General features: G+C 44.2%; 1 protein-coding gene across 2 annotated transcripts in view; it reads right to left on the bottom strand.

Annotated features, from left to right (window-relative positions):
* MORN1 (MORN repeat containing 1) overlaps window positions 1-21,939 on the bottom strand; it is a 528,161-nt gene that overhangs the window by 297,464 nt on the left and 208,758 nt on the right. For both annotated transcript variants that reach the window (XM_073585393.1, XM_073585394.1), the window contains exons 9-10: window positions 16,838-16,961; window positions 13,940-14,109 (exon numbers count right to left, since the gene is read on the bottom strand). In XM_073585393.1, the coding sequence (XP_073441494.1) occupies window positions 13,940-14,109; window positions 16,838-16,961 (294 nt within the window). The remainder of the gene's footprint in view (window positions 1-13,939; window positions 14,110-16,837; window positions 16,962-21,939) is intronic.

The raw sequence follows: 21,939 nt of genomic DNA, 5'->3' as shown, positions 1-21,939 counted from the left end.
TAATCAGCGGGGGAGCCAGTCGGAGGCAAGTATCAGACATAGCGATATCGCTAGCAATATCGCTATAACGTCACAAAACCAGTGACGTTATAGCGATATTGCTAGCGATATTGCTTAGTGTGACAGGCCCTTTAGCTTTCCTTCCTAGCATTGCATCATCTGCCAATTTGATTAGTTTACCTTCAGTTCCCTTATCTTGATCATTTATATAACTGCTGAACAACACTAAGGCCAGGACAGGGCCTTGTGGTACCCCACTTGAAACACTCCCCCAATTGGATATGCAACCATTTATCACCTCTCTTTGAGTACCATCACTGAGCCAGTTATGAATCCACCTAACCGTAGCCTTGTCAATCCCATACAAAGTCATTTTTTCAATAAGGATAGTGTAACATGTAACAGCCCTGCCGGCATCACTGCATGGCCTCCCATCCCCCACACACCAACTTACTCACTGCTCCAGGCCTGGCTGTGTGTTCTGTCTGCTGACGGCTCCATGCTGTGTGCCTCTTGCTTCTTATGGAATCAGGGTGCATCTGTCTAATGTGTCCCTGGCCAATCACTAAGAGGCCTCTAGTATTTAGGGCAGAACTGAACACAGTATTCCAAATGAGACCTGACCTGCCAGTGTCTCAGCCGTGCCTGTCGTGCTCTTCTGCCTGTCTGCTAGTCGTGCCTGTCACCCGCACCTGTCCTGGCATCCTGGTCTCCAATGGGATCAGCAGCCACAGCCAGACACCACCCTGGAGTGGCACCTGGCAGCTACCTGCCGTACAAGCCTGACCTCACCATCAGAGGCTCCAGCGAAGACCGAGGAAACTGTCCTAGTCATGCCCTTTCCAGGGTAGTCTGGTTTGTGGAACAGTGGGGCCACAACCCCTCTCACTCACGCCAACCTGCCAAGGTGCCAGCGTGATAGATAGTATGAGATACTTTATCAAATGTTTTGCTGAAGTCTAGATTTACTATATCTACCACATGTCCCTGATCCACCCAGTCAGTGATTCCACCATAGAAGGAAATTAGATTAGTCTGGCATGACTTGTTTGCTACAAACCCATGATGGCTCTGGTTAATTACTGCACTCTTATCCAAGTACTTACATACATACATGCTGTTTAATAATTTGTTCAAAGATCTTTCCTAGTATAGAAGCAAGGCTCACTGGCTTGTAATTTCCTGGCTCCATCTTCTTTCCCGTTTTTGAAGATAAGGACAACATACGCCCTTCTCCAATCTTCTGGGAACTTTTCCTATTTTCCAGGATTTTTCAAAGATTCTGACTAGTAGTTCTGCAATTTCCTCTGCTAACTCTTTCAGTACCCTAGGATGTAATTCATCTAGACCAGGAGATGTAAATTCATTTAAATTAGCTAAGTGTTCCCACGCCATCTCTCTATTTTTGGATAGTGTGGTTTATTTTCTTAGAGAACACAGATGCAAATTAAGAATTTAAAAGTTCGGCCTTCTCAACGTCATTTTTGACCACTTCACGCTTTTCATCCTGTAAAAATCCTATAGCATCTTTGACTTTTCTTTAGCTTTTAGCATGCCTCAAAATCCTTTTTTACTGCTTTTGATCTCTCTTGCAAGCCTCACGTCATTACTGGCTTTAGCTTTTCTAACGCTTTCCCTACATTCCCTGCAGACAGCATTATTTAGATATGCCCCCTCTTTCCATTTAATATACATTTATTTTTTCCTTTTTAACAAGTGATTAAGTTCTGCGTTCCTCCATCCTGGCCTCCTTAAATGCTTATAATTCTTTCTTCTTTTCAGCATTGCTACTGATTGTGCAGTGAGAATTTAATTTAGCAATACCTCCCATCCTTCTTGGACATTTCTGTCCTTTCTGTCCATCCAAACATTGGAAATTTCCTACCCGCTTTCTGAATCCATTAAAATCTGCTTTTCTGAAGTCCATCCTTAAAGTCTGAATCCTTGCTGGTCTTCCTAATCTTGTAATCCAAAATTCAAGGATAGATTGATTGTGGACACCTAAATTCTTGGCCAGCTTTACTTCCTCAACCATTTTCTCCCTGTTGGTAAGAATTAGATCCTAGAAGGCAGATCCTCTTGTTCTCTATTCTACCTTTTGAAAAATAAAGCTGTCAGCAAGAGAAGATAAGCATTTTCTGGACCCAGTACTTTTGCCTGAGATAGATTCCCAACAAATATATGGATAATTAAAATCTCCCATGAACACTATGTTGTACTTTATTTATTTATTTATTTATTTTTAGATCAGAGATATTTGATGTAAAAAGAGCTCATCCATATCTTCAGTCTGTCCAGGTGGCCTATAGTAAACACCTACAATAGTGTCCTTTCTGTTCTTCTCTCCTTGTATTCTTACACAAACAGTTTCTGCAGAGCTACCATTCTCTGATGCTGGGATCTCTGAGGAGATATACGTTTTCCATACAAAACATAAAATGCAACACCTCCTCCCCTCTTGTTAATTCTGTTACTAATAAATAAGTCGTAGCCTTAAAAGTTTGTATCCCAATCATGTATATCATCCAACCTAGTTTCAGTGATGTCTAGGACATCCCATCTTTTTTCCTGCGTTAGCAGCTCCAATTCTCCTTGTTTGTTTTCCATGCACTGGCCATTTGTATAGACACATTGTAGTTTGTAGTCAGTTCCTCTTGCTCCTCCATTTTCATTCAGAATTTGTAGGTTTTGTTCTTTATTTCCACTTACATTTTATGGATACAGCAGAGGGATCCGCTCATGTCCAATATCAGTGACATCAGATGGTGTCTCCCCGTCCTCTGTTCCAAAGCTGCTGGCATTCCCTGGGCGCTTGCGGCGCATTATATGCAGGAGTTAAGGGCCCAATAGTGATGAGATGTGCACACCCGCCAACCCACTCTCCCATCCAACCTCCCATTCCCCCATCCAGCCTCCCATTTGCCCACCCTTTGGCCCACCCAACTGAAAGTCTTTTTGTGCCCCCTCCCTTCCCATGCAGTGTGAAGTTGTAGGCCGCCTGTCTGATGCATGCCTGCAAACCACTAAGTATTATTAAGTTCAAAACTACTGAATGCTCCGCACCTGCAATAAGCTATAGTTGTCGGTCTTAAAGGGGATATTTTAGTATCCTAATACTTATCTCCTACCTCATTCACAACATATGGTATAATTATTAGGGCCAGTTCACATATCTCAACATGTGGAAGTGGAGCCGTGGTGGATCCAGGGCCGAGTCTCAAGTGGGCTCAAAAAATTTGCCAGTATGGGGCCCTGAAATTCCTGGTGGCAGACCTGTATATACATATACTGAAGCTTTGGGTTGAAAGCCTCAGCTTTCCTAACATGTCTATTTTAGCAAATATTGGCATTTGGTTCTGCATTGCATCATCCCAGTTATTCCTCCTGTAAATATATTGAGCACTGAATGTTATTTTTCCCTTTGACTATAGCGTTTGTCTATGTACGGTTTGACACATAACACTGACTTTGCAGAAGTATACCTTACTTAAAAGGGGAGCGCTAATACCATTCAACTGTTATTCAAAACGTTTCCAGGAGGAATAACAAAGGAACAGCACAATATATATGGATATTACAAGTATTTAAAACAATTCAATAAGGAATATATTCTTGGACTTTGAGTGCGCTGCTAGACGAATTCAATAACCACACAAGGTTAAAAAAATTAACCCTTTAATCCCCACGCGTTTCGAAGCATAACGCTTCTTCTTCAGGGGTAGATACCCCTGAAGAAGAAGCGTTATGCTTCGAAACGCGTAGGGATTAAAGGGTTAATTTTTTTAACCTTGTGTGGTTATTGAATTCGTCTAGCAGCGCACTCAAAGTCCAAGAATATATTCCTTATTGAATTGTGGTACGGTTCCGTTGTGGACCGCTGGACGTGCAGCAGGCTGACTCACTATATAAGCTTTATTTTATCTTTGAGAAGGTGAGTTTAACACATTCAGTAATTGAATATTTTACCCGGATAAGACCCTATTGCGCTTTTGTTTCAACCTTCTAGTGAAAATAAACCAAGTATTTAAAACAGACATGGCAGGAGGACCATCTATAAGGGCAAGTCTATGTAAGAACAGTGACCCCTCTTCAGTACTTGAGGCCTGAATAAAGTTCGGAGATACTGTTTGCTCCCCAACATGTGCTTTATTCGATCCAAAAGTCTGTACAAACATAAGATGCAAATGATCTTTCACACTAATACATAAGGGTCGATCTCCATGCCAGGAGATGTTCTATACGTTCCTCGTTCATACCCGAGCCTCCACAATCACGGGCTCCATATTGCGGAGAATTAGTGGCTCATTAAACAAAGCTAATAGGCAAACAGTTCAGACACACTCAGACCCTTTTATCACAATTAATGCCATGTCTCAAGTATTCCTATTAGACCAATATAAACAGCAGGCGCAGGACATGCCCAAGGTGCATTTTAATTGCAAAATCTGCAAACACATAAATCACTATTTTATGGCCAGACGCAACATTACATAAAGTTATTAGAAAGCGCTAGACGCCAAAGTCCCTCCAGCTGTTAAGCACACTGTTCGCACCACAGACATCCATGAATTATACCAGTGCCACCTACCATATGCCATTCATATAACTGGCGACATCACAGGTCCTGGGTGTTCAAGCTTCCTCTAAACTCCCATAGAGCATTTAGAACGGTTTCACATGTCCGCCTGTTTCCTGACTCGAATTTAACAGCTGTTTAGATGTGTGTGAGGCTTTGGAGTTTGGGTCAGATGACCCAAGGCTGGTCCGTGAATGTCAGACATGTGAACCTAAACTTAGTTATATCTGTCAACGCTCCTGGAACATCCAGTAGTAAAAAAAGAGGGGAAGCTCTTGAACGAGTTGACAAGTCTACTGGGCACCACCAAAACCTCCAGTAAAACAGCAAAACAGTAATTTCTGCAGCATGCCACAAACCGATCCCTGTTTGATGTCCATTCCGGTAAGTTTTCAATTTAATATAAAGCGAAAAAGTGCCCCAGTTGGGTGCATCTCTGCTTGGCTGGTGCCACCTCATAAGAACAAGAAGATGAAGCTAGACACCTTAAGAGTTGGAGACCCAGTCTGGCAATACTTGATGGCAGATCCTTCTGTTAGGCTACTACCTAAAATGATCTGGAAGTTACTTACTAAGACGTGATCTAATTATGCAAAGGTCTAAGGGCCTTCAAAAAAGAGGACAGCTATTGGAGCAAGCATACCCGTGTCTATGCACCTCTCTGCCAATACTTACAATCATTGGGCATGTAGGGTTGTAGTCTTGCCGTAACCATGCCAGGGATCGGCCACATGAGAATGGCCACTTATGGATGGAGTTGGAGTAGACACTGGCCCTTCTAACCTGAGACCATTTTGAATTTGCCAGGATTGTTTTACGGAAATCAGGATGTTGCCAACAAATTGGGGACTATTGGCCACAATTTCTGCTACATACCAGGATACCAGTATCATTAATGGCAGGTGAGGGATCAGTTACAGGTCTTGTATTGGGGCTTGGAGCTTTATATCTCTCCTCCACCTCAGATTCTTATGTAACTATGATATTAAACACAGATTTTTGCTTTTATACATTGAGTGACAGCCAATAATCTCCCCAAAGCTCTTGCAGTTGGAGTGAATTTCTGACAAATGTCCTGCCCAGAAGAATAATACACTAAAGTTTATCTTTACACCAATTACAATATGGGAAGAAAACAAACCACGGATGACAACTGTAGAAGTGATAATCTGGAATGCAAATCTCGGCTTCTTTCTGAAATCACAGATGGCAAAGCAAGAAAATTTAGTGATATTCATCTCAGTATGGAAATGACTGACTCAAAACTACCATCTGCATTTAGTCTGCGGGAGGGATATTAATGCAGAGCCTGAACGAATTCAGGACTTGAGTTGTTATAGTTGGTTTGGAGGTGTTGGACATTAAGACATTCCCTATAGGGCATCAATAAGATGTACATGGACCCAATATAAGGCCCTCCAAAGTGCCGAGTGGACAGTTATGTCCTAGGCCTCAAAATATGAAAATAACAGGCAGCAGTCAGAAGCCCCAGGAGGGCACAAAGAAAGTCTCGCCCACCTTGTATGATGGGGTATCATATACCTAAAGCTGGCCATACACATTATATTTATGCCTTACGAATCTGCCGATTTCGACGCTTTTGACCGACACTCTAAAGTGTAGTTGGGAACTGTCCAAATGATGGTTGGGAGAGATTTTGATTGCATTGTTCTCCCCGAGATAAGTCACAGGCTAACGTGTCACTTGGTGGCTTTCTCATAGAGAACACAGTAGCACTCGGCCAAACAAGCGTTCCTATGTTTGGGAGAGTCGGCTGAAATGGCTGTCAGTAGAAGTATCATTCGATTGACAGCATCTAACGTGTATGGTCAGCCTAAGATTGTTTGGGAACCCGCAGCATGTTCATACGGCACACTGAGCCATCTGGGGGCATAATTTTTTATATTCCAATGTCCTGACCATTTTCTCCCTCAGCATCATCTGTCAAGGAAAATTTGTAGGCCCCTATCCATATCAGATGGTTGGCCAGGCCTACTAAAGTCAGTAGGTTTGGACCACTTCTATCTAATGTGTTACTCTTAAACACCCTAGTCAATTCACTTTAGATGGCTGCCGGCCAAATGATGATTTGGCTGATCGTTCAACCTGGCAGCTATGTTGCCCTTCTCCTCTGACAGCTACTTATCTCTTGGAGAACTAAAGGATCTGCAATCCAAAACTGGACATGCCGGATCCTTATCTTCCCTGCCAATCATCGGTCGCGGGCCCCCATACTCATTATACTGTCAGCTGAATCCATCGATATTGGTGGGCTCGACTGACATTAGTCTAATGTGTATGAGGGCCTTTACAGATTGATGTCGGCCAACACATGCACTGCTTATATTGTGTAGGCTCCAAATGGCACCAAAACAGCTTTTACCCATTGTGGCATGGGCTCCAAAAGACATAAGAAGGTGTTTTATGTCTTGTAAAATGTGATGTGAGGCGCTGTGGATTGGACTTGTTTTTTGGGTCCATGCTCATGTCTGATTGGATCGAAATCTGGGCAATTTGAAGGCTTAAGCCCCCTATACATATTTGGCTAAAGACAGCAGCACCTGCCGATATCAATGGGTCAACAGTCTAATGAGTGGACAATTTACTATGGGGGGAGATATCAATCGCGCATGTCTGATGTTGGATTGGTGATCACTTTGTTTTCCTGGAGATAAGTCACAGGCAATGATGTTTCTCAAGTGAAAACATGACATTCTCATAAAGACTTGTGGCCGGTCAGGACACCATGGTCCACACTTGAAGTGTGAATGTTGGCTTTGCTGTCCCCAAAATCCCACACCGTTACCGGAGCCGTTGTCACAAAGTAATACATGTTATTGACTTCACTTAAAGCTGATCGGCGTATGTTTATTTCTGGCCACCTGCCTGCCCAGAGGAGGGTAAAGTCCACCAGGCACATTGCGCTACCTCCTGAACCAGCATCTTAAAACACTTTTTATATAATCAGGATTTAGATGATCAGTCCCTTTAAACCTTAGTGTGGAATCTGTAATAGCATTTTCTCAGCGTTCTCCTCTTCTCTTCAATCTTCCAGGGCTCAGGCTCCGGTTTTCCGTGTGCGATGCAGGGTGACCGTGAATCACTGTCAAACACAAAGTGCTAGAACTGCTCCGTACAACACCGAAAGTCTACGTGGTCCTGACAATAGAGCCAGTGCTGTGACTCAGTTTATGAGTAGGTAGACCTCCCTGTGACTCAGACAAAATGTCTGGTGTGGAGGAGGCATACAAATGAGCTAGCTGTTTAAAGCAACAAAAGTCATGAATTTCTAGCAGCGAGTGCCCCGCAACAAGAAGCCAGTGCAATTTACATTATTTCATTGGCAGTCCTTAAAGAAAATGGAATATACCCTGGTGGAATATTGTAATAAGATCACAGGAAGATTCTAAATCCAAATAGTGGGGGCAGCACTCCAAAGTCAGAGAGTGAGGAAACCGATTTTAATCAGCTCAGGCAAAATCTGTTTTCTCACTATCTAACCTTGGAGTGCTGCCCCCATTTTTAGATTTGTTAAAAGGAGGTTTTGGTGATAACCTTAAGGGGGGGGGGCATTGCACCCATTTTTGCATGAAAAACGAGGTGTAATCAGATTATTTTCTTATTTTCAGTTTCGGACACATTACCCTTGAAATGTACCAGTCCTCTCAAACAAGCTTGCAGAAAATATCATCTTCCTATCCTCATCCCTCAGAACAAAGGCTTTGAGCACACATACCAGTTTGATATGTCCAGAAACTGTCTTGATTCACATGATCTGTGACTTACCTATTGCTTTATTCAGTTGTCATTTCCACATCTACATCATTCTATCAGGACTATAGGTGCTGGAACTTCTGTTCACTCACTTACCAGCATGCATTGTTCCAGCCAATGTCCAATGGCTTGCTTGCCATTAACTGAAAGTCGCTCTCTTTGTTATGGCTCTATACAATTTAACAGAAAGGAAACCAGGAGCAGAGAGAGACCTGGCCTCTCTGTGTAATGTGTCTCTGCTTCCCGAGATGGATAATACTTGACAACAGGCAGTGGGTAGTAAGTTATACACCTAGTGGGTGCCACTTTGGAGTGTCCACGAATTAGATAACATAATTATTAAAGAAAGTGATTTGCAGTTGTCGATCACATTATCAATTAAGATCAAGTTGCCAGAAAGTACAAGGAGCATTTAAGGAAAGAAATACAAGATCAATTCTCAAGGCTCTGGTCCATTGTTAAGGTCAGTGATCGGTGACTGCAGGACAGGAGGCTTGCGGATCTCCTTGCCTCGAGACGTCATCATTGCATTATGACACAGACACAATGTGGCGCCAGTCCGGCTAATCAAAAAAGAGCCTGGAATACCGGGAGGTGAGCAGATTCATAAGGTCTCCGCCCAGCGGTCACAGATTACTGACCTGACCGATGAATCCTGAGAATCAATTCTCCCATCTGTAAAAGAAATGACTTAAAATCACAACATTTTTATTCTCGGCACAATTAAAATATTTGCGTTCTCTCCATACAAACAGATAGATTTATTTTCACATTCTGCAGGTGATATATTATTCATGCCCTACCTCTGCTCTGTGTTACCAGCAGATATACCCTGGGGAAGCAAACTATTATTCATTCTACCAGAAGTTCAAGCGCTAATATACTGGGGGATAACGTATTTGGAATCATAATATTGAGATTTACCTTTCTATGCAATCTGCTAACTAAATAATAGATAAACACATTAGATCACTGGGAAGAGTCAATGTACAGTTAGGTCCATATATATTTGGACAGAAACAACATTTTTCTAATTTTGGTTCTAGACATTACCACAATGAATTTTAAACAAAACAATTCAGATGCAGTTGAAGTTCAGACTTTCAGCTGAGTGAGCGCATCTAGATGGAATGTAGTCGGAAGTACACATATCCCATACGCCCGGTCTGGCTGCAGAAACCGGAGAATCCTGACAATATGCAGTGTGCACACTGTGAGCAGTCTGCAGTCACATAGAGTGAATGCAGACTTTTAGCAAAAGACTGGACAATCCATTTACCAACCAATCCATAGGATATTGTTAGCGATGCCAAAACTGGTACACCGATCAGCTATTGTGTGCTATTGATTTGATATTGATGTCCTACATATCTATGGTAGCAATCTGGCATGCTAATCTAGCAGGTACCATACTAGTTTTCTATAATGTGGGCACAAGCAAAACTCCCAAAATAGACAATCATATAAGAGACAATAACCAAGCATCTCAGAAAGTTCATTCCTAGAGGAAAACTGTGTCTGTGGCCAATAAAGCAGCCTGCAGGGCAGGCAGAGATCACACTGATCTGCCTGAGGGACTGACTGCAGTGACCTCATTTCATTCTGCCTCATATTCTAAATGGGAATAGGCCTCTGAATTTTACTATTACTTTTATTAATACTCTGTACCGCTCTAGCACCAGGGGAGGGAAGTTGCAGCAATGTTTAATCTATTTTCATAAAGCACAAAAAAAATTAAGAAAATCTCTAACTCCAATCTCAAAGTTCAAATTCAATGTGCCATTTACAATAATGCGGGTTCTTCTTATGTAGCGGAGGTTTGGGCCCCCGTTTACTTGTGGTGCTTATAGCGACTGTCATCTGTACACTTTGTGCTGTGCCCCTGTTTACTGTAGACATGATGTACTTCTTTGTGGAAGGGTTACAAGGCGACTGGCCAAAGATCGCTATGTGTTGCTGCTTCATCAGAGGAAGCCAATGGGGTCAGAAATAATCGGACCCAGATGGACTTTTTGTAACATGCCTGACGCGGTATCCTAGAGGTCTCAGTACAACCCCATTCATTTGTGTTGTGATGCAGCAGCGACACATAGTGATCTTTGGCTATCGCCAAAGTCACCATGTAGCCCCAGCCTTATCTGCCTCTATCGAGTCTGAATACCTTTACGTTCATGCACAATGATTACCGATGCCAAACACATCTAGAAGCACTGGGTTGGCCAGAACAGATTCTCAGACCATCAACCATGACATTGGTCTGTGGCCACTGGTTGGAAGAGGAAGACTCCCTTTTAACCAGATGGCATCTGCCACTTCTTCTTTTGATTAGCCATCCTGATGCACTTACAATGTTGCAGCGTAATGCACATGTGATGTTGAATCAGGCTGATTAATCAAAAGAAGGACGCAATCACGTAGAAGGCGGTTCTCCCGCTGCCATATAGCAGCCACTGACCACTGTTGTGGCCAATGGACTGGTATGTGCAAATCTATTGACGTAAAGTCTAAAAAAACACTGATCTAGGAAGGAAACAATGCAGTAAGATGTGTGAGAGCCAAGCACAAAGTACAAAGTCCTCCATCTCCCCTAGACTGGCTGTGGGCAACTCCAGCATGGAAAGTAAAAAAGTTTACAAAGCGAAGGTATCCAGCTATTCGCATATGAAACTTCACCATTTTGCTACTACAACTTAAAAGGTTCCAGGTACATTAAAAATATTGCATCAAGCAAAAAAAGACACGTTTCGCACACAGAACTGTCCCTAATCATAGGGAATGTAAGAGCTGAACCAAATGGATTCTTTTTGGTAGGTGTGAAAGACAGTATCAATAGGAAAAATGATGAACTATGTTGCATAGATCTAAATAGTGGTTGTTGCTGTATGTAGCAAGTAAATTAGCTCATTCTACCCACAATAACTAAGCGCTGATGATAATGCTAAAAGCTGAAATCTGCAACAAATATGTCATTGACAGATAACCTAGGAATAAAATATTTTCTATAAGAAAGGTGGTGAAATATGCTGCCTTCACCATCTTGTATCACCAATGTTCATTCAAATTTGAAGGGATAGATCCAAAAATACTCAGTCCTATATTTAGTCTACTCAAACCCTATAAAAGGTCCCCAAAATATAATAGACCGTTGTCCATAATTTTCCAGAGGTCCCTAGCTCAAGAATCCTTTTTTGGAGCCATAGGTGAGATCCAATGCATACAGTGGCTCTCCTTCTAAAGGACTCAACACAACCATGTGGTTGGTCATTAACATGGAATACTATAATGCACAAGCATTAGGCTTCTACATGGATAAAAATAAACCTTCAGGGATTAGAGAAGGTGGTCATCAGTTGATCACCAAACTATCTTTTTTTTTTTTTACTTAATGTAAAAGCTCTTTGACTTTTTAAGGTTACATTGCAGGAGTGAAGATAAGGTGAAAAATGGCGCCCCATTGGTCTGTCTAACTGCTTAGATCCCAGGGTCACTATTGATAGTGGCATCTAAGGGTCCCGTTACCCATAGCGACGCTCCAGCGATCCCGACAATGATATGACCTGGTAAGGATCGTTGGTACGTCGCTACATGGTCGCTAGTAAGCTGTCAAATAGGCAAATCTCACCAGCGATGCAGCAACGATACGGCGATCCGTATAACGACCTCGGCGGTCGCTGGGACCTTGTCACACAGCAGCTATTCTGACGACACAGACCTCCATAGGCGTGCTTCAGTGTTGCCTTTTCCATGCCCCTCTGCTCTGATTGGTGGCCACTACTGCGCTATCACTACGCGGTTTGCTTCAGCGTCCCTGCCTGAGTCACTAGCGGGCTATTTATTTGTGGATCCACAGTCACTGACACGGGGGACACGCGATTATTATAACTGTACATGTTAAATGTTATGATTGCATATAATTGATAGCTGACCTATAAAAGGAAACGCTACAAAAGGTCCTAATTTGAAACCATCAATCGGAGCTGAGGGGGAGTTGAAAAGACAAAGCAAAATCACACCTGTGTCCCTGAGTTCTGAGTCGCCAACGAGGTCGCTCGTCGTTGTTATGGCGTCAAACACAGCGATGCATGCTGGCCAGCGGGACACCAACGATCAAAAAATGGCCTAGGACATTCGAGCACAATCAGTGATATCCGGGGCGGTCGCCGCTATGTGTCACACATAGCGAGATCGCTGGCGAGGTCGCTGTTGCGTCACAAAACCTGTGACGTTTCAGCGATCACGCTAACGATCTCGCTATGTTTGAAGTACCCCTAAGGGTTTAAGTTGGGATCAAAACTTGGTCTGATCTCAACCATGAAAGTAGACTGTCAGCTGTCTGTGATAACACCCATTATTCATGATGTAAGCTAAGATCCTGAAGATATGCAACACCACGCTTTACAAATAGAGTGCTGGGTGTTAAATATCAGCCACCGGTCTGAGTAGTTTAACGACAGTTAAACAATTTTTCAATATATCCAAATTATTTCTAAAGTGTAGACCATGCAAACTATTGGGTCCTTGGGGGGACGGTCCACATGGGTAAAAGGCCCAGCTCTGGTTGCTACTTCGTGGTGAGAATATAAACAAGTATGTTGAGAAGAGGTACAAGGGTAAATGTAAAAAACAAATTATGCCTTTCTGTCCTCTAGGCAAAACGCATATTTGGGAAGTTCATTTTGACCATTGTTGTGAGATTCCCCATACAACAAGTAAGTGTCATGATCCATGCTGGATCAGGACTGATAAAAAGCACAGGTAACCTTTTTTCTTTCCTAAGCTGTGCTTATGGTTGTTTTTTTCCCCCGGTGGCCATTAGGATTATTGCACTGTGGTGTCGTTTGTTCAAATTTGCCCCCAGTGGTGGTGAGCGTCATTGCACTCTAGTTTCTTTAGTTAAGTGCACATGATTATAATGCAGGTGTGATTGCTGGCTCTGCTATAAAAGAGTCACAGGTGTTGCAATCAGTGTTGGTGAAAGTGTTCATTTCAACCATTCTTGGTGGAGGAAGGAGCTGGAGAGCGTTCCTTGCAGCACTGTCTTAGCTATGGTGTGGAAGGAGTCATAGGGGATTTCCTTGTAGCTCTGACAGAGCTTGGTGGCAGCGATTCAGGAGGAGAGCTGCATTCTGGTGGTGGACTCTGTTGCCAGGAGCAAGTGCAATAGAGTAAAGCTAAGTTGTGTTTCCCGGTTTGTGTTTTTCCTTAGTGTGTATTAGTACAGCGGTGGGGCCAGTGCCTGCCCCACCCAGCTCCCTAGCCAGGGATAGGTGTAGGGTGTGCTAGGGCGACAGGTTCCTGATCGGCGCCCGCTGCAGAACCGACATAGGGAACGTTAGGAGCGTTAGGGACACTGACTCAGGGGAGTGCAGGAGGTCTCCACGTCCCCTTTCCCTATCGCAGGGCCCACCGTTGTAACTGTTTCCCTACCCCTTGTCTTGTTGTTTTAGTTACCGGCCTGCGAGCCATGTCACACAGGACAGTATCACGTGCCGCGTCCTGTTGTTTTAGTTATCGGCCTGCTGGTCGCGTCACACAGGACGGGTCCACATGACAATAAGTATATAATTGACATGTTTTTGGATGACTCACCATCTTGCCTTTTGGATGCACCCCCTCCAGTCTGATAGTCTGACGACAGGGCCTTCTGGGCGCTAGATGACTCCCCTTCAGTTTGGCTCCATAATGATGGATCGCTGCTGTCCTGCGGTTGCTTTTCTTCCATTATATATGACAGCGGATAATTTATACATTCATAACCACTGCGGATAAACAACGCTTACATTAACCGTAGGAGAAATGAATTCACATGTATCGCCTACACGTTGACAAAATCTCCACTCAGGTAGCATTTTACATCAAAGCTCCTTCCCACATTCTACACATCATAGTTATTTTCATCCTCTTAGAAATGACAAATAACAGTGAATGTCAGTGCAAACAAACCTCCTGTTAAAAGCCTGAACGCTTCGATGAAAAATGCTTCAACATTTTAGGCTTATAAGCACTTGTTTCATTTCCAGGACTCACGATTGATAAACTGCACTTAGGTTTCTATAGAGAGCACTTGTTTTATGAGCGTGCCTGCAGTTACGAGGGCACGGAGATCGGTGTAGGCCCTTAGAAGAGTCTATGCAGGTAACCAATCTGACTTTGTGACCTTCTGGATCTCCATGTCCTACGTTTGATGTGATATATAAATATTAGTACTATACAACTCTTCTTCTCTATGGCTGGTAAGCACAGTGTACATTGCAATAAACATCTTATAAAAACATTAAAGGATTACCTAGTGAGAAAAATATATTTTTAAAAGGTCTCAGTAGTTAAAAAATCAAAGATGCGAAACTCAACCTCTCTGATCCATAACAGTTTGTGTTCTCACCCGGCTCCCGCAGGTCTTTACTTTCTGGTCCTGTCTGGACACAGGCAGGGAAGTCCCTACTTAGCCTACCACTGGTGGAGGTGGCTCACGTCCTATCATATCGGGTGTGTTGAGGTGGAACCAAAAAGTAGAGACCTGTGAGGATTGGGGATAAGAGAGTGGTCTAGGCTCTAGACAATCCCTTACTTAATTAAAAAGGTCTGTGTCAAAAAGATAAGTCCTTTCCATGTACCAGAATGTTAACCCTTTAAAAGTACAATATTTTTTCACACGGGAAAACTCCTTATCATGTCGAATAACGCTATTAACGTCCAGATATGGGTTTCACCTGCAGGTATGTAGCATAAGAAAGGTGTACTGTAAGTGCAGCTTCCAGAAAAAAATTACGTTTATTCCTACTAGGAGCCACCAACTTTCCGTTATGGAGATTCTCCGGCACAGAAACAGTACAGTCATGGCTCAAAACACTGTAAGCACGCCCAGCACTTTGACTGACAGCTAGCTCTGTAGTGCATGATTGCTGAGCCGGCTGTCAAGCAAAGTACCGGGATGTGTTTACAGCTGCCGCTCACTGTGTAATGAGTGGTGACTGAAGCCCTTCTGTACACGCCCCAATGACTGAAATCCGGCGGCTCCCAGGAGGAATAAAGTCCATTTTCTAACGAAAGCTGCACTTTCCGTGAGGTAGCTGGGCACCTTTCTTATGCTATTAACCTGCCGAATTATCCTGGAAGTGAACACAATTATCCGACTTGACAAGTTACCTTTAATGAGTTAAAAGTCTTTCCTAATAAGACAAGAAATTTCCAAGTGCCCTATTGGCGCAGATTGAACTTATAGAGGGAGGTCAAGGTCACTGATGCCACCAAAGATAGGCTCTCACTCCGTGCCAACCTCTTACAACACAATGAACAATTCGCTTAATTGGTAACCATGTATTACAACATTTGCAGGTATAAAGCTACCAAACTTGCCAGGCAATATCAGACACTAATGTGTCATAATTCCTTTTTACAAAACTGCAGAATTTCAATGAAATAAACAACTGCAGGAAAAGTAGCAAAGTAGGTAGCAGGGGATGTAGTAGGGATGCCAGGACTCCCGTGTTCAGCTATGAAGCAGTGGAGAAAATGTAATGCATGATGTCCTCCGTTCTCACTATTAATATTAGCCCGTTCCATAGTATCCATATGCCCCAATGGGCAATGATCTAAACCAGGGAAGACCTTTAATTAGAGTAAATATAAGGAGCATAAACTTGAGCAGAGGATAAATTACAAAAGTTGGCAGCAGACACTAAACCATGTACAAGACTGCTGCTGTCCGGCCCATGTATTGCTTACATAAGGCCTCTGTGGAAGCAGATAGAAGCTGATCGGTGGGAATGCCGGATATTGGACTCTCACTATCCTGATATTGATGAAATGCAAGAAGTATCCAAGGCAGTGGATATATTCCTCAATAAGCTACTTTATTAATCAAGACATATATAAGATAAAAAAACAGATGCTATCAAGACGTAAACTGAAAGATCCTTTATGGCATGATAAAGGGCGTTTGGGCTGAAACGTTGCACTTTTTTATCCTTTATATATCTTCTTCAATAAAGGTCTATATCTTGTGACTTATTAGCAATATGGTAGAGAGTTGTCCAAAAAGCTGAAGGAGTGGTGGATGCACTGGCAGACATAGACAGACAAGGGACCCTGTGTAAGAACGTTATATGGGTCCTTTGCAGTCCAGTAGCTCATCATAATGCACAATTCCACCTGCTTTGGAGATTGAAATCAGTCCCCTTACCTCCTGGGCCCCAGTGTGACAACACAGGTTGCACCAATGATATGTCCGCCCCTGAATGGATGGGAATAGTCTACTGCAACTGATATTGATGACGTAGCCTAAGAAAACTTCTGGCAAGGGTGATACACTAAATGATGATAAGAGCAGGATCACAGGGGATGCATGAGATAATCCGCGTCTCATGCTTCACCCCATTCCTAGACATGGCACAAAATATCCTTTTTTCACATCTTTAACAAACAGCACCATTGATCATCATTCATGCACATTAAATCAATTGTGATCAGAACAGTAAATGCACATACAATGGTGTCTGGATCGGCTTTTCTTCAAAATCTTCAATTAATTCCAAGAGGCTGGTAGCTTGAGATGTAGCAGATGGTGTGTGTTTAATTCCAGCACTGATTCTCAAGACTCGCCCATTTTCATCTGTTCGATAAAAAGAAAAAAAAAAAAAATTTGACGGGTACAGTAATGATACAGATATAACAGAGGAACCCTCTATATTCATAATGCGCCCGATGGAAAATGTCCGAAGGTTCCGAAAAATATGTAAGTAAATGAGGGTGATGTAACAATTTGTCTTGGTCACTACCTCATCAAGAAGACCCAAGAGTGTTCATTAAAGGTCCCAAGAAATTATCCCAAAGACACAACATAAGACAATTTATTTTCAGGGATTCCCAGAGGGTATACTTTAGAAACCATATCTGACCACATCCGTTCCAAAACAGGAGAACATAATCAACAGATTCCCTGCAATTTATCATTTTGCCAGAAACTACGTGGGAATTAATATTCTTTGTCAGACATAACAATTGTCGAATTCTTTATCAGGATGGAAGAGAAGAATTACATTAATGATGTTTTGTTGTCAGATGTCTCCCAAATCCAGGGAGAGTTTCTCCATCTCCTCTCTATAAAGAGCAATACTTCACTTTATAACCTGATGTTTAATTATTTTGGGGTCTTTAAAATCATCCTGTGTCACGTTTAGTAGGGCAGATTTGCCGAGAGTGTAAAAAAATGGCATAAATCTCCATTAAAGAGGTTGTCTGATGAAAGATGTTGGTGGTAAATCGCGAGGACATCCAACCAATATTACCACATTCATATGCTGCTTTTCATCTTGATGTCTCCACTTGGCCATTTCTGGGTGGTAGCAAGGTTAGCCATGATAATCATTGACCATCCATGTGATTGTCTAGAAAAAAAGCAGAGTGCAGCTGACAGCAATCCAAGTGGCTCGGTGTATTCCTAGAGCCACTGCCCCACTGTTTTAGCAAAAGTCAAGTCAGTCATTCCCCCACCAGTGGGATGCCATGCCATCAATATGGTTCATGAGACAAACCTCTTATTGAAGCAATACATTTTTAAGATGTTGCCCCCTACACAAACCCTTCCTTATCTACAAGTTCAGAGAGAGCGACCAGAATGGTGACCGGTCTGCAAACAATGTCCGATGAGGAACGTTTAGACAATTTGAGAATGTTTAGCTTGCAAAAAAGAAGACTGAGAAGAGACTTAATAGCTGTCTACAAATATCTCAAGGGCTGTCACATTGTAGAAGGATCATCTTTATTCTCACTCGCTCATGGAAGGACTAGAAGCAATGGGATAAAACTGAATGGGAGGAGACACAGATTAGATATTAGAAAACAACTTTATGACGGTGATCAATGAGTGGAACAGGCTGCCACGAGAAGTGGTGAGTTCTCCTTCAATGGAAGTCTTCAAACAGAGGCTGGACAGATATCTGTCTGGGATGGTTTAGTTAATCCTCCACTGAGCAGGGGGTTGGATATGATGACCATGGAGGTCCCTTCCATCTCTAACATTCTAGGATTCTATGATACATTATAATGACAATAAAACACTTATTCCTACTGTGAGGTAGCGCTGTCATTTACTTAGGGGATTCTCGCTTGCAGCGAACAAAAACCAGTTCCGGCACGGATTTTCATATATCATCACAGTCCATGTGGTTTATTGTTCAGCATAAACCAGCATACAGTTCATATCAGCATTACCAGCACAGCGTTCATTACAGAGTTCCCCTCTGTCAGCAATGTCCAGCATACACAGGTTGCTCAATGTCCAGAAAACAGGCTCTCTTATCCTCACAACTATCTCACCCACATCAAGGCTCCTCATGCGGCTGCAGCATTCCGCACATGTTCGTTTCCTCCAGGGAACTCTCAGGCACACATCACCATTGCTCCCAGCCACTTCACACGTGCTGTCTGGGAGGAAGCTCCATCTCTGCAGGACCTTCCACACTGGACCAACCAGGTCCCAGCATTCACGTGACCTACCCTGGCCACATTATATGGTCTAATATAGCCACACCCACCGGGTCACGTGACTATGACCTCATCACAGGTCCTTCACACACTCACATAGCTTTTTTAATACAGGCGTTTTCAGACACACCCCTGGGTGGGTTTGTAGGTAACTGGCCCGCCCAACTCCCGAGTTACCTGAAGACTTCTTCCTTATACCTAGAAATAACACGTCAGCAATATCGTTGCTGCTCAATACGCATAACTAAGTCTCCATCTCAAAGCCACCCACTTTGAGATACATAACCATCCTTCCGGATTCTGCCAGACATCCTTTCTCTTGGAACCTCCACACAGCGCCCCCTAGCGGACATAGTGGTTACTACACCACATATCTCGCCCCTCTGTTCAAACTTGTGGGGTTGAACACACAACATTACATCAGGCTCTCGAGACTGGGCACTCATCACACCTTGCCCCACACAGGTCGAGAGAACCTTTTCCAAGTGTCATACGGCCTCCTCTCTACGTTAGGCCTCCCCCGCCCCCAGCGGTCTTGATCTTTGACCCTCCAGTTATAGTCTGTCTGCGTCATCAGACACGGTCCAGTCACCACCTTCCTCTCTCTGTTTGTTCCGTTCCCCGACCAGCTCCCCCGGTTGGTACGGTCATCAGTACTAATCAGGCCTACTGTCTGGCCTGAGTCTGATTCATTCAGGGTCTCACAGGAACTACGGTCTCTTAACGTCATCCTGCCAGTCGAGCTACTACTTGCTGACATTCTTCGGCCATCTGCCCTGTTACTTCTTGGCGGAACTCTTCGAGTTCTTACATCTGGTTGGGTTGCAGGCGGCCGCCACCTGGTATTCCTTTCTTCTTTATTAATTCGCCGGCGGTCTTTCCTCAACTGCTCGATCTCTTGCAGGTGCCTCACTCGATACTCCAAGAGCATCTGAAAATCTCTCAGGCTCTCCATGGAGCCAACCACCAGGATGGGAATCCTACCCACTTCACTGGATACTTGGTCTTCATCATCAGGAGGGATCCTCACTCTCACCACACCGGAGATATTCACAAGGTCTTGCATTACCTTCCCGGATCTTCCAATGATTCTCCCAATCAGAGCTTTGGGTACCGGCACCACATCTTTCCGTAAACCCAGCTGATCCATAGCCTCCCTTGCTAACTCTAGGCGTCGAGCAGCCTTCTCATTACTCCGCCTGACCCGCTGTTTGGTGTGGAGACATTGTAGATGCATCTCTTTCAGGACAGCTACTCGGTTTGATGTATCTTCTCTGGCTGATACTATCACCAACTGCCGAGTCTCAGGTGCCCAGCGCACCTTACACGCTTTGACCGCTTCTTTGAAAGCCTCATGCACACCTTCCTCCGCACAAGCCTCTTGCATGTCCTCTGGTACGTCAATCACCAACTGGAAGGTTGTGGTCTTGCTGTCTTCCTGGACCGAAGGCTCTAGCTTTACCACGGACACTTCCCTCACTGCCGTTGACCCGACCAGGTGACTGTCTTCTTCAGTGCTTAACTCACCAACTTCACCTGACTTGGTCACTTCATGACCCTTTGCCACGAGGGCTACTGGCCGTTCTGTCCTGTTATAACTTGCGCTCACCCGCTGTAAGTCTTCATCCAACTTCTCCCGCAGAAGACTTTTAACTACTCCTCTGAGTTCTTACATTTCATCTGTAAGGGCCTTGTTCACATTTTGCCACGTTGACAGGTGACTTCTGAGCTCCAAGACTTCTTTCTCGAGCTCCTTCACTCTGTGCTCGGCCGTTTGTCTCATCACAGTTTCACGCTCGAGATGATCCCTTACTGTCTCTTTTATTGACTGTATCTCCTGCTCTAGTTCTCTTTTGGCCAGTATGTTTTGCACTACTACTTCTTTAATCATATCGTCAAAAGGTACCCCTGGGTTAGTCCCGTCAGTCGAGTGAACCCCCCCAGTTACCCTCTGACTGTGTCTTTACTCCCGTTATCTTCTCGACCAGGTTACCCTCCGTCCTGTCACGAGTTTCAGTCAGCACAGCACTAGATTCTGTCCTAGGGGTGGCTACTGGTAATAACACGTCACAGTCACACCATACCTTCCGGTGAACCCCCAAGGCACTCTCTTACCTCTTTTGGTTTATCACCCCCTTCTCCTTCACACTGAGGTACCCTTCAGGTGACGTCAGGTCAGTAAATTCGTCCGATGCCACCCTTTCTCCAGTTGCCCCTACGTCTGGCCTGTCCACATTAGGAGGCGTCAGCGTTTCAGTGTCTGCTAGCCCTACAGTAGACACGTCTCTATCCTCCTGGCATAGGGCATCAAACCTGACCCAGTCCCGGCCCCACTCCAAGGCATAAACTAAGTCTGGTGGTACACTGCCACCTTGGCACTTACTGCCTCCGAACTCATTACACATTACTCTGTCTACCGCATAGTTCACTGTGACCTCATGTGCACAGCGAACCTGGACCATTTTCTCGGTCAGACAGAGAGTGAGAGGAGTTCCTACCAGAGTCACCCGACTCTGAGTCCAACCGTCCCGCTATCCCTTCCCGGTGTAGCATCACGGTACACGCTTGCGGCCCGTCATCATTCGGAAAGTATATCCCACATTCTGGATATGACATGCACACACACTGCGGTACTCCAGACATACCCACTGAGTCACCCAGTGCTGTCATTCCTTCAAACTTGGCCCCTTTCTGGACCACCAGCCCACTTTGGGTTGCCGCCCCCTCCCGGGACTCCACCCCTTTTTGGGCTACCACCCCGCTTTGGGTCACCGCCCCTTCTGGGACTCCACCCCCTTTCGGGATCTCCCCATGTCCGTTATACCGGACTTCTCAGACCACAGTTCACACAACACAGTTTGTCTTAACGATACCACACAAGTCCTTGTTGGCACCACCACAGCTCCTGCTGTCACCGATCACTGACACCACCGGCTGCTGTTCACACACACAGCGGCTGGAGTCACTGCAGCACCTGCTGCGCCGTCTTCGTGGACCCGCCGATCCACCCGAAGCCGCTTGTCACCTTCGTGACCCCACTGAGCCACAGCCGGCTGAGTTGAGAAAAGAAGAAAAGAAAAACACCACACAAAAACTCACGTGTC

Source organism: Dendrobates tinctorius, unplaced genomic scaffold (assembly GCF_039654945.1).
Source record: "Dendrobates tinctorius isolate UK_male_01 unplaced genomic scaffold, ASM3965494v1 ptg000086l, whole genome shotgun sequence".
In the NCBI taxonomy this organism is placed as follows: domain Eukaryota; kingdom Metazoa; phylum Chordata; class Amphibia; order Anura; family Dendrobatidae; genus Dendrobates; species Dendrobates tinctorius.
The sequence above is the reverse complement of the archived record's forward strand: the minus strand, read 5'-3'. Positions and strand labels throughout refer to the sequence as shown.